Genomic DNA, 17,445 nt, shown 5'->3' with positions numbered 1-17,445 from the left:
CAATAGGCAAAATCTTCTAATTTGTCTCTTGTCAATGCTTGATTTATCCCATCATAAAGTTTATTGTGGATTGCCTGAAGTGCTTCACAAAAGCATGGCATGTTTTGATTTGAAACTTGCATTAATACAATTAGATTGCGAAGACAAGGTGCTTCAATCACACATCTTTAAATTAGCAACATACTAAATGCAAGGTGCATGCTGCTATAGTTACAATGTTTGTAATCACTTTGCAAAATTTTCATGGCACATGGTTGTACCTTGAACATAAAGCACAACCAAAATATATTTTCAGTTGTTGCTCTATGAAAGTTTCATGTTTGGTTGCACCTTGCACATACAATAATCCACAATATTCTAACATTTGCAATCACCATGCAAAATTATCATGGCATATGGTTAGTGACAAAAGTATATGGCAAGCCTGTATACTTGAAAGTAAGAACAATGTACCTAAAACCAAATTATATATACTCCAAAACAAGGGGAACTTGATATCTAGTCATGTGAGAAGGTTCATGAAAGCTTCCTTGTGTATTCAGGATAAATTTTCCATGGATATTTTCCTTTGTTTATAAAATGCCTTTGGACCTTCTATACTCATGAATTTATGGAGGAAAGGGAAGCAGTTACACAAAGAATCATATAAAATCCTAGGATACTTTCCCACATCTTATACATGATTATGTTTATAATCTTTAGGATACTTTCCCACATCTTATACAGGATTATGTTTATAATCTTTGTGCATCCAATATTGTTTGCCCACTCTGTTATCCTCCCATTTTTTTTTTTGAGAGTGCTGTGGAACTGTAGATGAGTACACGATACTCTCTCTCTCTCTCTCTCTCTCTCTCAAACCCATGACTTCTCTTTAGGTTTCTCAATTAGGTTTGCAATAAACATCACCACCGTCGAACTCATATTTTTTTTTTTGTAATAACCACCCTAAATATGATATCACCCTAATCAACCAACGTACTTAGCACTTCAGCACTTTAAACAAAAGTTGGGAAGAAGAAAGGAATCATTTGGCTATGGCGATCATATCGGTACATCTTATATACATGCGCGAGTCGATCAGCCTTCATATTGAACGCCAGAACTGAAAGCCTTCTTACAACTGCTTGGTTTCTTCTCTCACACGCAGGAAACCAGAGATTTTGTAGCTTTTTAGGGCTTGTAGGTCTATGAAACCCTAGGTTTTTAGGGTTTTAAGCTCTGCACACCCTTGGTAGCTGAAAACAACAGCGTTTTTGAGTTTCTGTAACTTGTATACATGGCTGAAAGCTCCCAGGTGGAAACAGCAGCCCGTGCAGTGCACGCTGCTATGGATTTCCAGTCTTCGCCCGAATCGAGGCTTGCGGCCACCGCCTTCCTTGAATCAGTAGGTTTTCCCTGATCTTTAGGACCATGTAATTCAAAATATTAAATGTTGGATCTTTTCTGGGAAAAAAATATTAAATGCCTTTTTTTTTTGGGGTGTTCTGCCAATAAAAAAATCATTGCTTTTTTGCTTTGGAGTAAGTACTGTGCAAAGTTTAATTAGACTTTCGTATGATATTTGCTAATTAGAGTTTGTATGATATTTTCAAGGCTCAAGACATCCCCAAGCTTAAAAGAAAACCGTGAAAATGAAATATCAATCTTTTCTTTGGAGTTTTGTTAATGTGGAAATCATAGTGGCTTCTAAGTGACTCTTTTTAACTTTGTTAATTAATTAGTAAGGCCGGGTGATTGATTCCGAAGGGTATGCCTTAGTCAATTTACTCATCCTCCACACAAAGGGACCCACCCTTACAAAAGTGGAGAGAATGGGATTCTAACCCTCACCAATAGGTCGATGCTCATACACTCTGTCACTAAGTTATCGATTTTTTTTGTGTGTGGTTGATGCGTATTTGAACCATTAGAGGAATGCACTGAATCCTTGATATATTTGCCAAGAGTTTAGCTTATCTTACCTTAGTGAGTCCAAGCTTCAAAAGAAGAAAATCGAAATGTGACGTAGTCACCTTACAATGGCCAATTTTCCTTGAATGACATGCCCTATCAAAAAAACCATACATCACGACCATTAATTTGTAGAGAAACAACCAAAATGCATGAATGATGCAAATGGAACTGATAAATCTCAATACATTTTCTTGGGAATGAAAGATGTAGGTGCTTTCCTTGTCTTGATGAGTCATTCCAATGCTGCCGAATCTTGGAGGACATTGAAGATTAGTTTGAGACGATGGGTGCAGAAGATTGGTTCAGTTGGAAAAAATCCTGGAAGAAGTTGCTGGTAGAATGCACAGCGGAAATGAAGACAATTGCTGTAGAGAGCAATACACAGATGAAAGAGAGAGAAAAAAAGGGAAAAAATACAGAGAGTGAGGAAAAATGGGAAGACATTAAATACGGGCGGGCACACCCACAACAGAGGCCCTGGCATAGTGTACAGACAGGAGATGAAAATGAACTTTAGTAAGTATAATGGTAAACTCGACCCCACAACTCTCTATTCATGGTTGCATCAGCTTACTTTGCCGCAGTTAGAAAGACAGATATTGACAGAGTGATCTTAGCCCGTTGGTACTTGGAAGGTGAGGCCATTCCTGTTAAAATACGCAGCGGAAGACTAATGCACGTAGGAGACGCATCACCATCGAGCACCATGAACACCCCAACGGGCACTGGAGCATCCCTCCACCGGGCTCCCATCTCCAGGTGAGCTGCCCCCCAAAACACCGGCCGGAGGAGATAACTATGACAAGGTGCCACTCTAGCCTATATATGGCTCTTCAACTTCCCATGCTTCCACTTATGGGATATTCCAAGGCACCTTCTAGCCATAGATCACACGCTTGAAATCGCGAGGGGGTCGCCCAGGACCACACGCGCCTGAGCCGCCCAAGACCACACCCCGGGGCTCTGATACCATGTCAAAATACGCAGCGGAAGACTAATGCACGTAGGAGACGCATCACCATCGAGCACCACGAACACCCCCAATGGGCACTGGAGCATCCCTCCACCGAGCTCCCATCTCCTGGTGAGCTGCCCCCCAAAACACCGGCCGGAGGAGATAACTATGACAAGGTGCCACTCTAGCCTATATATGGCTCTTCAACTTCCCATGCTTCCACTTATGGGATAATCCAAGCCACCTTCTAGCCATAGATCACACGCTCAAAATCGCCAACCTTCCAACAATTCCTTGGTGGACTCAGTGGGCTCATGCCCACACCAGATTAGGTATGGCAGCTTATGTGTGGGACGAGTTTGTCCGCGACCTTAAGCAGCGGTTTCTACCGCCCCACTATCTTGAACGACTCGAAGACGAGTTCAGGGGAGCGCGTCAGAACGTGCAACCAGTCCTTCAGTTTGCCAGTAGAATTTCGACTTTATGTTTGCAATTAGGCTTATTTGATTCGGACAAGAAAGGGCAGTTTTTGTATGGCCTTGACACGCAAATCCAATGGGAGGTGTGTATGTTTAGGCCAGCCACCTTTGAAGACGCACTCTCGCTTGCGCAGAGTGCAGAAATGAAGCATAATGGTGGCAAGTCCAAGACTTCCCAGCCGGCTACTTCCAAGGCTACCGCCTTGGGGGGAAAAGGCCAGAACCAGACGGGATCTTCCCCAGGACAGAGCCCGGTAGCCTCTGGCTCCAAGAACTCAAACAATGCGTCTAAGCTTACTCCAGACCAGAAAGCAGAGGCAGGCAAGACAGGTGGCAAGTTGAGTGATGAGAAGCTTTCTCAGTACAAGAAGGAGGGTAGATGTTTCTTTTGTCATACAAAAGGGCATACTTCTCGGGAGTGTCCTAAGAAGCCTCCAAAGCCCGCCGCCGTTGCCTCCACAGCTTCCGTGGTGAGCTCAACTCCCCCACAGACCCCAGTGGGTGGCTGCCCCTAGTTCTTCCAATCCCGGTGCTTCAGTTGGAGCAATTATTAGACGGGAGCTTGAAGATAAGCAGAAGGGCGCCCATGACGAGGAGTATGAGCGCAACGAATTGCTCAAGTCCTTTGGCTACATAGGTGGCCAGAGAGTCGTCATTGTCACGTGCATCCCGCACTTGGATGCCACGTAGACATTTCTGTACAGAAGGTGCAGGACCTGGGATGGTGAACTGGTCCCATGTGAGCCCAGTCCGGGACGAGTCAGCCAGGGATCCATCTCAGTCGTCCGAGGTCAGGTGTGCATTGTCCTGCACATGAGTCCAAGGTTAGGTGTGCAATGTCCTGCACAAGAAGCAGTGCTAGTCCGCGCTGTGAGTCTCCCTCTGGAATGATGTCAGATGTGCTGTGTATCTGGTTTGCAACTGGATGCCAGACATCTGTAGGCATGTAGGTTTGCATGTAGAGATGGGGCCAGCCCATAGGGCTACCCCAGTGCAAGGATTTGCATTTGCATACTTAGTATGGGCATGGGGGAGGTATAGAACCACCCCCAAGGGCCAGGAGAGCCCAAGATTTGCCCACCAGCCAAGGCAAGGGCTGGAGGGGCTGTCGGCCAGCTGTACTACTGCTGGACAGGCAGCCGACTGGGTCCAAAGCCCTAATCTGCAAGTCGGCCAGGTGTAGGGGCAGTCCCCACACCCATGCGCAGCATGCCCAGCAGCCAGGGGCTGTCCCAGAAGCATGCGCAGGCTGGACAGCAGGGTGGCCTAGTGTGGATGCATTTATATTTAGTGTGCAAGCATTTTATGGGAATAAACTCAGTCGTGAGGCTGTCCTGAAGCCAGCCGACTGGATGATATGAGTAGTATATAAGCCCAGCCCATAATTCATTGTAGTCATCTCATAATTCACCAAGAGCTCCAAGCAACCAAGGGCCAGGACAGCCAAGAACATTGCTAAAGCTAAGGGGCGAAGGACTGAAGGTCAAGGGCAGGTTTTCCAGCCAAGAAAAGGTCAAGTACTTTGTATTTGTTTCAGATTTACATCATTCTAATAAAGCAAATACACCATCCGTGGTGGGGGCCCTACAGAGGGTAATTGGGACCCAATACTGTGTCCTCCTCCATCTCCCCCTTCTCTCTCTATTTTCTGCACATCGTCTTTCAGTTTGTGCGTTAATTCCGTCGCGAAAAGAGTGCTGTTTTCTGAGTTTTGAAGTACCGATCCTTCTCCGAAGCTTCCGCATATTACAGTGGTATCAGAGCTCACTTCAAGGACAAAGATTCAGCAAAGAAAACCAGAAAATTTTTTCGCTCGTGTGGTTGGTTTTTAGACACCGGTGGACTACCCCTTTCGGAGTGACTCCTGTCCCTCGAAGGACAGTTGGTTTTTAGCCTCCGGAAGCCTCCGGAAGTCTCCCACACAGATAGTGGATGGTCAGATTGCGTTCCGAAAAGGAATTGCATTTTCCCGCTATGGCGAACTTCGGCGACGAGAGAGAACCAGAACCATGGGACCAGAGTGCACCAGGCAGCCCAGCGAGGGCACCCGCCTTGAGTGTACAAGACATGTTCCAGCAGATGATGCGAGCAATCGCAGACCAGACAACCAAGTTGGATGAGCAGAAGGCGCGGATTTTGGCGCTGGAGGAGCGTTCTTGCTCCCCAGCGTCACGTTTTCCATCTCCTCCTCCCTCTGCTTCCGTACCCCAGGTACCAGATCCTCGTCACAAGGACCCTTTCGAGGGGTCACAGCCGCAGCCAAGCTCCTTGCTTGAGATGCAGATGCGTGCATTGGAGATTCGACAACGAGAAGACGAAGCCATGCGACGAGTGGAACACGAGCGTTACCGCAGAGCTTTGGACGCCAGATTGACACCAGCAGCGCCCTCGAATCATTTTCCCGAGAAAATGAATTTCAGTAAGTATAATGGTAAACTCGATCCCACTACTCTGTATTCATGGTTACATCAATTTGAAGCTTACTTTGCCGCAGTTAGGAAATCAGATATTGACAAAGTGAGGCCATTCCTTGGTGGACTCAGTGGGCTCATGCCCACACCAGATCAGGTATGGCAGCTTATGGGTGGGACGAGTTCGTCCGTGACCTTAAGCAGCGGTTTTTACCGCCCCACTACCTTGAGCGACTCGAAGACGAGTTCAGGGGTGCGCGTCAGAATGCGCAACCAGTCCTTCAGTTTGCCAATAGAATTTCGACTTTGTGTCTACAATTAGGCTTATCTGATGCGGACAAGAAAGGGCAATTTTTGTATGGCCTGGACACGCACATCCAATGGGAGGTGCGTATGTTTAGACCAGCCACCTTTGAGGACGCACTCTCGCTTGCGCAGAGTGCAGAAATGAAACACAATGGTGGCAAGCCCAAGACTTCCCAGCCGGCTTCTCCCAAGGCTAACGCTTCGGGGGGCAAAAGCCAGAACCAGACGGGGTCTTCCCCAGGACAGAGCCTGGGAGCCTCTGGCTCCAAGAACTCGAACAATGCGTCTAAGCTTACTCCAGACCAGAAAGCGGAGGCAGGCAAGACAGGTGGCAAGTTGAGTACTGAGGAGCTTGCTCAGTACAGGAAGGAGGGTAGATGTTACTTTTGTCACACAAAAGGACATACTTCTCGGGATTGTCCGAAGAAGCCTCCAAAGGCCGCCGCCGCCTCCACAGCTTCCGTGGTGAGCACAGCTCCCACACAGACCCCCGTGGCTACCCCTAGTTCTTCAACCCCCGGTGCTTCAGTTGGAGCAATTATTAGCCGGGAGCTCGAAGATAAGCAGAAGGGCGCCCATGACCAGGAGTATGAGCGCAACGAATTGCTCAAGTCCTTTGGCTACATAGGTGGCCAGAGAGTCGTTGTCTTGTTTGACAGCGGCAGCACGGAGGATGTGATCACGGAAGAGGCCGCTAGGCGTGCCCGCTTCGAGCTAACTCCGGTGGACAAACAAGTTGAGGGATTTAGCACAGGTATGACAACGAGCGTCAAGTATGAAGCTCTAGGTGCTAAATTAGTGATTCAGGGCATAGAGTTTGTGCGTGACTTTATGGTTGCCCCTCTTGTAGGAGCAGACATAATTTTGGGTATCCAGTGGTTTCACAAGTTCCTTCCTGATGTCAAGTGGGACAAGCACACGTTCCAGATTGATCGGAATGTGTCAAACACCCCGGTGACCATTAAGTGTGAGCCAGGTATTCCAAACTTTTCGCTCATAAGCCACTTGCAGGCTAAGCGAGCAGTCAGGAAAGGCGCACAGTGTGCGATGATTTACATCCAGACAGCCCAGACGGTGGCCAGTGCTTCCGAGAAGTACTCGGTTCTCCATGAAAAGTTCCAGAAGATTTTTCTTCGGGACAGTCTCCCTCCCCAGCTTCCCCCGTCCAGACCGGAGGATCACAAGATTGACCTCCTCCCAGGCTCGGAACCCCCGAGCAAGTTTCCGTATCGCCTTTCTAAGGCAATGGAATCAGAGTTGGACCGCCAACTCCAAGAATTGTTGCAAGCTGGCTTCATCCGCCCCAGCGTGTCGCCGTTTGCAGCACCGATCTTATTTGTCAAGAAGAAAGATGGGTCTTCTCGGTTGTGTGTCGATTATCGTGCACTCAACAAGCTGACTATCAAGAGCAGATTCTCGATGCCTCGAATTGACTATATTCTCGAGAGGCTGAATGGAGCTAAGGTGCACTCAACAAGCTGACTATCAAGAGCAGATTCTCGATGCCTCGAATTGACTATATTCTCGAGAGGCTGAATGGAGCTAAGGTGTTCTCTAAATTGGATTTAAAGAGTGGGTACCACCAGGTTCGGATTGTTGAGGGGGACATCCCCAAGACAGCTTTCCGTACAAAACGGGCCCACTATGAATTTGTGGTCATGCCATTTGGTTTGACGAACGCCCCAGCTACATTTAACCGCATGATGATGCGTATTTTCCGGGAGTTGATTGGAGTGTGTGTGTTCATATTTCTGGACTACATACTCATATTTTCAGCTACAGTTGAGCAGCATGACATTGATGTGGAGAAAGTCCTTAAGTTGCTGGAAAGCAACGAGCTCTATATCAATGAAAAGAAGTCCGAATCCAGGTACATTACTTGGGATATATAATCAGTGCCGAAGGCATTCGACTTGATCCGGCTAAAGTAGCCGAGATTGTTAACTGGGAAGTACCTCAGACCGCTTATGACATTAGATCATTTGTGGGTATATGCCAGGCATATTCCACCCACATTGACAAGTTTTCTGATCTCTCAGCAGACCTCACCGATCTGCTAAAGGGAGTGAAAACAAGGAGGCAAAAGATTCGAATGACTCCACGAGCGTTGGAGGCATTCCAGAACCTCAAGGTGGCTTTATCAGAAGCACCTTGTTTAGCCCTTGCCTCGTGGGACGAACCATTTCAGGTGATCACCGATGCGAGTAACATTGCAATTGGAGGTGTATTGCAACAGAATGGTCATCCAGTAGCTTACATGTCTCGTAAGTTACTGCCCGCCGAAAAGAACTACTCAGTCTATGATCGTGAACTCCTAGCAGTTATACAGGCCTTGAAACATTGGAAACATTTCCTGTATGGCCGTGACTTCGAGGTTCGCACTGACCATCAGGCATTGCGCTGGATTCAGACGATGCCAAGTGCACAGTGGAGTGATCGACAACACCGCTGGAGTCAGATATTCCAGCAGTTTGGTGGCATGATTGAGTACCTTCCAGGAAAGGCCAATCCAGTGGCCGATGCTTTGAGCAGGAAGGGACAAGTATCTGCGATTCAGACCACTAGACTTGACCTTGTTGGTACAGGACTAGAAGACATGAAGCACACGTACGCGGATTCCGAGGAATTCGGTACACAGTGGGAACAGGCATTGGATGCCACAGGACCATGCCATTTTCTGATACGCGATGGTTGGCTTTACTACAAAGGCCGACTGTGTGTCATGAAATCATTCCGGGCAGCTCTTCTCCATGATGCCCATGACGCCATTACAGGTGGTCATAGGGGCATGAATTCGACTCTGGAGAAATTAGAACGGCAATACTATTGGCCAAAGATGAGGCGTGATGTGTTTACATATGTACAACGCTGTGACATTTGTCAAAAGGTGAAAGCTCCTCGTGGAAAGAAGATAGGGTTGTTACAGCCGTTGCCAATTCCTGAGGGTCCTTTCCAAGACATTTCCATGGACTTTGTCACAAATCTGCCTCCCAGTCCGAGTAAGCGTAATACACAATGTTTGACTATTGTTGACAGGTTCAGCAAATTTGTGATGCTTATTCCTTGCAGGGCCAATGTGACCGCCGAGGATGTTGCCCAGCTATTCATTCGGCATTGGTACCCGATTGGTGGGATTCCTAGGACCATAGTGTCAGACCGAGATGCCAAGTTTACCAGTCATTTTTGGAGGGCATTGTTTGATAATTTTGGTACTAAGTTGAATTTTTCCAGTGCATTCCACCCACAGACAGATGGCCAGACAGAGATATACAACCAGTTGGCCTTTGATGTGCTGAAGTGTTATGTCCACGATCAGCAAGGTAAGTGGGAATCGTTTTTGCCTTTAGTTCAAGCTGTTTTGAATGACTCTTTTTCTTCAGCTATTGGCAGGACTCCATATGAGGCAGCGTTTGGAAGGCCTTTCCAGTCGTTGTTAACCAGGACTTCGTCTTCAGTATCGGAGGCGAACAGAGTGACGGAGTCTTACCAAGAGATACTAGAGTCCGCCAAAGACAGATTGGCTAAAGCGCAAGAGGCCTACACTCGACAGGCCAATAAAGACCGAAGGGACATGAAGTTTTCGGAAGGAGATTGGGTATATCTTTGGATTATGAAGCAAAGATTAAAGCAGGTGGGCAAGCGATGCCCAAAGTTGTCTTTCAGGAGCTTCGGACCATTCCCCATCCGGAAAAAGATTAATGAGGTGTCTATGCAATCAAAGCTACCTCCGAGTTGGACTATGCACGATGTATTTCATGTCAGTTGGTTAAAGCCATATGCAGGTCCACCCCCTTCACAGGTCAAAGACGAAGCGGAACCAGACATCATTGATGAAGCAGAAGTAATGGTTCCAGAACAGATCCTTCTGCACCGTTTCAAGCATGGCTCAAGCCGAAGACTACGACAGTTTCTCACGAAGTTTCAGGACCGAGGAACTCATGAAGCGGTATGGCTCGACAAAGAATTTTTCGAAGACTATCCGGCTTTATTGACGGATTATTTGGAGGCTATGCAGCTTCCGTCAAGTTAAGCAGAAGGGGATGTCACGTGCATCCCGCACTTGGATGCCACGTAGACATTTCTGTACAGAAGGTGCAGGACCTGGGATGGTGAACTGGTCCCATGTGAGCCCAGTCCGGGACGAGTCAGCCAGGGATCCATCTCAGTCGTCCGAGGTCAGGTGTGCATTGTCCTGCACATGAGTCCAAGGTCAGGTGTGCAATGTCCTGCACAAGAAGCAGTGCCAGTCCGCGCTGTGAGTCTCCCTCTGGAATGATGTCAGATGTGCTGTGTATCTGGTTTGCAACTGGATGCCAGACATCTGTAGGCATGTAGGTTTGCATGTAGAGATGGGGCCAGCCCATAGGGCTACCCCAGTGCAAGGATTTGCATTTGCATACTTAGTATGGGCATGGGGGAGGTATAGAACCACCCCCAAGGGGCCAGGAGAGCCCAAGATTTGCCCACCAGCCAAGGCAAGGGCTGGAGGGGCTGTCGGCCAGCTGTACTACTGCTGGACAGGCAGCCGACTGGGTCCAAAGCCCTAATCTGCAAGTCGGCCAGGTGTAGGGGCAGTCCCCACACCCATGCGCAGCATGCCCAGCAGCCAGGGGCTGTCCCAGAAGCATGCGCAGGCTGGACAGCAGGGTGGCCTAGTGTGGATGCATTTATATTTAGTGTGCAAGCATTTTATGGGAATAAACTCAGTCGTGAGGCTGTCCTGAAGCCAGCCGACTGGATGATATGAGTAGTATATAAGCCCAGCCCATAATTCATTGTAGTCATCTCATAATTCACCAAGAGCTCCAAGCAACCAAGGGCCAGGACAGCCAAGAACATTGCTAAAGCTAAGGGGTGAAGGACTGAAGGTCAAGGGCAGGTTTTCCAGCCAAGAAAAGGTCAAGTACTTTGTATTTGTTTCAGATTTACATCATTCTAATAAAGCAAATACACCATCCGTGGTGGGGGCCCTACAGAGGGTAATTGGGACCCAATACTGTGTCCTTCTCCATCTCCCCCTTCTCTCTCTATTTTCTGCACATCGTCTTTCAGTTTGTGCGTTAATTCCGTCGCGAAAAGAGTGCTGTTTTCTGAGTTTTGAAGTACCGATCCTTCTCCGAAGCTTCCGCATATTTCAGTCATCTTGTTTGACAGCGGCAGCACGGAGGATGTGGTCACGAAACAGGCCGCTAGACGTGCTCGTTTCGACCTGACTTAGTTGGACAAACAGGTTGAGGGTTTTAGCACAGGCATGACAACGAGCGTCAAATATGAAGCTCTAGGTGCTAAATTAGTTATTCAGGGCATAGAATTTGTGCATGATTTTATGGTTGCCCCTCTTGTAGGAGCAGACATAATTTTGGACATTCAGTGGTTTTTCAAGTTTCTTCTTGATGTCAAGTGGGACAAGCACATGATCCAGATCAATCGGAATGTGTCAACCGCCCCAGTGACCATTAAGTGTGAGCCAGGAATTCCGAACTTTCCGCTCATAAGCCACTTGCAGTGCGAGCAGTCAAAAAAGGCGCACATTGTGCGATGACAGCCCAGACGGTGGCAAGTGCTTCCGAGAAGTACTCAGCTCTCCATGAAAAGTTCGCTAAGATTTCTCTTCGGGACAGTCTCCCTCCCAGCTTGCCTTTCCAAGGCAATGGAATCGGAGTTGGACTGCCAACTCCAAGAATTGTTGCAATCTGGCTTCATTCGCCCCAGTGTGTCGCCATTTGCAGCACCGATCTTATTTGTCAAGAAGAAAGATGGGTCTTCTTGGTTGTATGTCGATTATCGTGCACTCAATAAGCTGACGATCAAGAGTAGATTCCCAATGCCTCGAATAGATTATATTCTCGAGAGGCTGAATGGAGCAAAGGTGTTCTCGAAACTTGATTTAAAGAGTGGGTACCACAGGTGAGAATTGTGGAGGGGGACATCCCTAAGACAGCCTTCCGTACAGTACGGGGCCACTATGAATTTGTGGTCATGCCATTTGGCTTGACGAACGCCGCAGCTACATTTAACTGCATGATGATGGCAAAGAACCCTGTCTTTCATGCAAAGACGAAGCATGTGGATGTGAAGTATCACTTCATCAGAGAGGTGATAGAGAACAAGCAAATTCAGCTTGTTAAGATTCATACGGATGACAACCCGGCTGATCTGTTGACAAAGAGTTTGCCTCCGGAGCGGTTTGCTCATTGCAGACACTTGATGGGCATTGGATGAGGCCAGTTTCAGCCTTGATATGGCCTTGTATATTATCATGTACATGCTGATTTTTCTTTTCCTTCATTTAAGGGCACTTTGCCTTTAAGTGGGAGGTTGTTGGGGTAAAGGCATTGTGCCCACCCTTATAGTGTGTACAAGCCCATAAGTTATAGTACATAGTACACTTAGTACTTTTAATGTACTAAGTGCACTATGTGTACTAGTGCAATATACATGTGTGATAGGGGAGTCACACACTCACTTGGTGAGTTGACTTATCCCCACAACTCTCTCTCTCTCTCTCTCTCTCTCTCTCTCCCCCTTCTTCTCTCTCAGTGTATGTCTCCCACATGAACTCTAACCCTAATTCTCCCATTCATACTCCTGCCCCACGACCACAGAAAATAGGGTAAAAATACATGGACAAAACAGGGGAAAAATGGAGAAACACCTGATGGGCAGGCACACCCACAACAGAGGCCCTAGTGTGTAATGTACAGACAGGAGATGACTGCTAACAGATACCTCATGAGGAGAGGATATACACTATGTGCTTGAGGGAGGTGGAGTCAGAGGAGCACTTCATATGCAGGTGCATGGTATATTATGAGATTTGAGGGAGGTTCCACTGTCTCTTGAGAGGGGTTTGGATCCTTATCTAGGATCATGGATTAATGAGATTAGCGGTGCCTAGGCCTTTTCCTACTAGAGCTTCATCGCCACAGATTCAATGATTAGGGAGTTAAGACCCACCCCAGCCCCAGGTGACCATCACTCTGTTCTTCCGACCACGAGAGGATGCCACACCAGCCATAGATGACAAGCATCTAGGTCTAGGGTATAGCCAGTGTCAGCGTTCATATGCAGGCCCCACAGAAATCAGATGTAACCTGTTGCAAGTTGTAATGATATAGAGGTATCCTAGGCATTTATTAGTCCCCTCGTCGGGTGCCTAGGACAATGGTCAATCGTCATATCATTTAGGAAAGTTAGTGTCTACGTGTGTGAATACCTTTTTCGTCCAAGGTGACTAGGAAGATAATAGGATAATCAAATATGCTTTTTTGGGATCATGGGCAGGGCCAGGACAGCTCATGGGTATCCATTGGGGCAAAGGCTGGTCATAGAGCTAAGAGGGGTGCCCTTTTAAAATGGGAAGAAAGGCATTTATTGAAATATTTGTCCAAAAGTCCTAGTCGGTCTCTGTAGAGGCTGGTCGACCAGCAGTAGGGGTAGTATGTAGAGGTGTCGAGGCTGCCCACAAATCTGTTCTGCAATCTCTACAAGCCCACGTGCATCAGCCTCCAAGCAAGCAGTAGATGCATAAACACAAGCAAGGGAGGACAACAGGAGCATACGCGATTTTCAGCCAGCTGTGTTCGTGTAGAAAATGCAGATCATTAGCAAATTCTTGGCAATCAGCAGGAATGGTACTTCTCAGCCCGGGCAGCCAACTTCTCAACCCGGGCAGCCAAATCATCAAGGAAAGAAGGCGGTCTTTGTGGGGAAAACCTAGTTTGAGGTCAGTCTCTGTTGGGACAGCAAACAGTCTTTTTCTTGTACTCATTCTCTTGCAGATGATTCAAGAAAATACTCTCTTTGGAAGGAAGGGCCCTTAAGTGGGTGCCCGTCTATGATCGGGTGTACAATGTATGTTTCTTGCTTCTCTGTATCTCTCTTCCAAAATCTCTTCTATAATCAGCATTTTTTTTTTCAACTACTAGTGGTTTGAACCCATGACCTCCTCGTCTTTTAGACAAGCACCGTTACCACTTGAGCTATCACCTCATTGGCAATCAGCAAATTAGCGCACGCCTTAATAGCAATTAAGTGCTTCTGCTATGCCTCATGTAACACATACCGCGCTGTTAGAAGTCATCTCCTGTCTAGATTTATACACGAGGGCCTTTGTTGTGGGTGTGCCCGCCCTTATCAGGTGTTTTTATCATTTTTCCTCACTCCCCGCATTTTTCCCCTATTTTTCCCATTTTTCTGTGGCTTGGGAGGTAGCCTTGAGGTGGCGGGAGGGCCCAGTTGCTGGCCGACTGAAGGCACTGGTCCACGACTCCCTTACTGAGTTGGCCGACTGCTGACACACTGGCCGACTGGCTGTTTTTAGCTGGTCGTGAACAGTCGGCTGCCTACTACAGCAGGCCGACTGCACATGTGGGGGCATATAAATAGGCCCCCACCCCCATACCACTCATTGTATCATACCCGAGATTTTCTTGTGTATATCAGAGCAGAGTTACACGCCTACATCTCTCTCTCTCTCTTGTGCTGTTTTTTTCTGCATGCGTTTTTGCTCGTGTTCCCAGATCTGGTCATCATCTCCGCTGCGTATTCTGACATGGTATCAGAGCCCTAGGCTCAGATCGGTCTTGGGATTTGTGTGAGCAAGAGGGGGACTGTTTTGTGGCTGATTGGTGGACTGTTTTGGACTGTTCGGGAAGAGGAGAAGCAAGAGGAAGGCGGGCTGATTTGCTGGACAGCCACTTGCAGGTTTTAGTTCTTCTTTGTTCCCACCCACCCACCCTATTCAGAGTACATCCCCGCAATGGCAGATCTATTTGAGATGGCCGAGAGGCATGCAAAGATCCCGACACTCCCCACGTTCTCGGTGGACTGTCAGTTGGACGGGAGTAACTACGGCATATGGAAGGTGATGATGGAATCTGTTCTGGAGTCTTACGACCTCGCCGATTTCGTTGTTGTTGGTGTTCCACGGCCGGAAGTAGAGGAAGGGGAGTTACCGTCAACCCGAAAGGACCGGGAGGCTCAGACACAGATGTGGGATCGTGTCAACGCCAGGGTCCGTTCGTTTATCTTTCTCAACTGCACACCACAGGTAATCAATCATGTAAAGCATATGACGTTGGCCAGAGGTATATGGCAGCATTTGGCCTCACTTTACAACAGGGTATCGCCCATGAAGAGGATTTCCTTGTAAGTACAGATGCGGGATATGAGCCCTTCAAAGTCGTCAACGATGCGGGAGCATATTAACAAGCTGCAGGCTCTTCAGCAGGAAGTTCTTCAGGCTGGGAAGGAGATATCGTAAGAGGACATGGCCATAACGTTGCTGTCACATTTGCCCTCTTCGTACTCAGCATTTTACTTGTCTTTGATTACCAGTGGTTGGCAGGCTCAGCACCATCACGTGGGAGGAGCTCGTGCCCATGGTCCTAGACCAGGAGGAACAATTCACGAACCCTCCTCAGGGTGAGGAGGAACGATTCACGAACCCTCCTCAGGGTGGAGGTTCGGAGGCCTTAACTGGCCAACGGTCGAAAGGCCGTAACTCGGGCAAAGGGAAGGCTTCATCGGAGAAGTCTTCTGAGAAGAAGTCCGACGCTGACCGCGAGAAATTGAAGGCAGAGAGGACCTGTAATGATTGTGGCGAGAAAGGCCACTATTGGAGGCAGTGTCCCAAGCGGAAGACCGAGAAGGGTGAAGATTCCTCAACAGCAATCATGAAGACTCTGGCTTTTGTGCACCTGGAGGTGATGGACACCGATGTTTCATTTTCTTCAGGCAGGGAGGAGATTGGAGGACTCTCCGCAATGGATACTCGGGAGTGGATTCTCGATAGTGGTGCTTCCAGGCACATGACTCCTTCCCGTTCCGGTTTACAGGATCTCTGCAGGCTTTTTGGTCATATTCTTACTGGGGATACGTCCACTATCCCAGTTCACAGTGAGGGCAGGATGGAGATAGTTCCCGATGGCAGAGGGGGGAACCATTCCTCCCAGGTGTTATATGTTCTGTCACTTGGTTTTCATCTGTTGTCAGTGCATCAGGTTTGCAAGACTGGCGTACGGGTGGAGTTTGATGAGCATTTTGTTGCTCTCCGGGACAAAGCAACAGGCCAAGTGGTTTGGGAAGGCGGAGTGGAGAATGGAGTTTACAAGCTTTCAGCACTCTCTCTCCCAGGTCCTCAGGTTTGTGATGAGTGGCAGTCTGGTAATGGCCACTTAAGTGTGGATACGTTGCAGGTGCGGGCTTTCCGAGACCAGATGGTGGATAGCTTGCCAGTAGAAGGCAACAGTTGGCAGGAACTTTCCAGTACTGATGTTGGTAGTTCTTGTGTTCGTTAGTCAGAGGAAGCTGAACAGGTCACTTATGCTCTGATGTCTCGTCGTGTTCGGGACAAAGAACCTCCAGTAGATGAGGATGTTCTTTCCACGGGGACCTTTCGGAAAGCCAGGTAGGTGGTAGCTGATTACTTGCAGAAGGAGGTGGTTTCTCCAAGCTTTGTGGTTCCGGATTCAGAGGGGGTGGTTGACAGGTTTTAGAAGGCCTTGCGTGGTCTTCATCAGGTCTCCAGGACTTGTTTTTGCACCGTAACAGGTGTTGATCCTTGTGAGCAGTGATGCCTTTTTGACTCAGAAGCTGTATGGTTCATTGATCTGGTTGATGGACACCAGATTGGACGGGAGCTTCTTGATGAGGTGGTTGAGCTCATGGTTGCAGACGACTCTTTGGGAGGCAGGATTGCGTTTCCTGTGGTTTCTGCGGCATGCGAAGGATCATGGACTCTTGTACACAGGAGGGGGATTGTTGGATTCCACGGTTGGAGTGACTCAGTTTGGGGAGGAGATCCGGACACGAGGAGATCTACTTCAGGCCCAGGAGAAGTTCTACGGAGCAGTAAGAGGCAGTCATCTTTTGCCTTGTCGCGGACAGAGGCAGAGTACCGGGCTGCTTGTGATGCTGCTTGTGAGGTGGTGAGGATGCAGAGGTTGCGTTGCAGGTTTGGGCTTCCACTGGTGGAACCCATGGTCATCCAGAGGCACTTTGTTCGTGAACAGATCGTTGCTGATGACATCTTGCTAGAGTTCTGTTCGACGTAGGATAGTACGGTGGACCTCTTCACGAAGTCGCTCTCTCAGGATTTGCTCAGGCGGCACCCCAGCTCCCAGTGGTTGGTTTCACAGAGCCAGGAGCTGAGAGGGGGTGTTAGAAGTCATCTCCTCTCTAGATTTATACACCAGGGCCTTTGTTGTGGGTGTGCCCGACTTTATCAGGTGTTTTATCATTTTTCCTCTCTCCCTGCATTTTTCCCTATTTTTTCCATTTTTCTGTGGCTTGGGAGGCAGCCCTGAGGGCGGGAGGGCCCAGTTTGCTGGCCGAC

The 17,445-nt window shown here is 48.2% G+C and overlaps 1 protein-coding gene across 3 annotated transcripts in view; it reads left to right on the top strand.

The window, feature by feature from the left end:
- The first annotated feature begins 675 nt into the window (after window positions 1-675).
- LOC147620003 (ARM repeat superfamily protein) overlaps window positions 676-17,445 on the top strand; it is a 90,429-nt gene continuing 73,659 nt past the window's right edge. The window contains exon 1 of one of the 3 annotated variants that reach the window (XM_086772126.1): window positions 676-1,387. In XM_086772126.1, the coding sequence (XP_086628252.1) occupies window positions 1,280-1,387 (108 nt within the window). In that variant the 5' untranslated portion in view covers window positions 676-1,279. The remainder of the gene's footprint in view (window positions 1,388-17,445) is intronic. The other 2 variants (XM_086772127.1, XM_086772128.1) reach the window with 2 other exon arrangements.

This window comes from Cibotium barometz, chromosome 32, assembly GCF_041138505.1.
Source record: "Cibotium barometz isolate CiBa-2024 chromosome 32, ASM4113850v1, whole genome shotgun sequence".
Taxonomy (NCBI): Eukaryota; Viridiplantae; Streptophyta; class Polypodiopsida; order Cyatheales; family Cibotiaceae; genus Cibotium; species Cibotium barometz.
The sequence above is the reverse complement of the archived record's forward strand: the minus strand, read 5'-3'. Positions and strand labels throughout refer to the sequence as shown.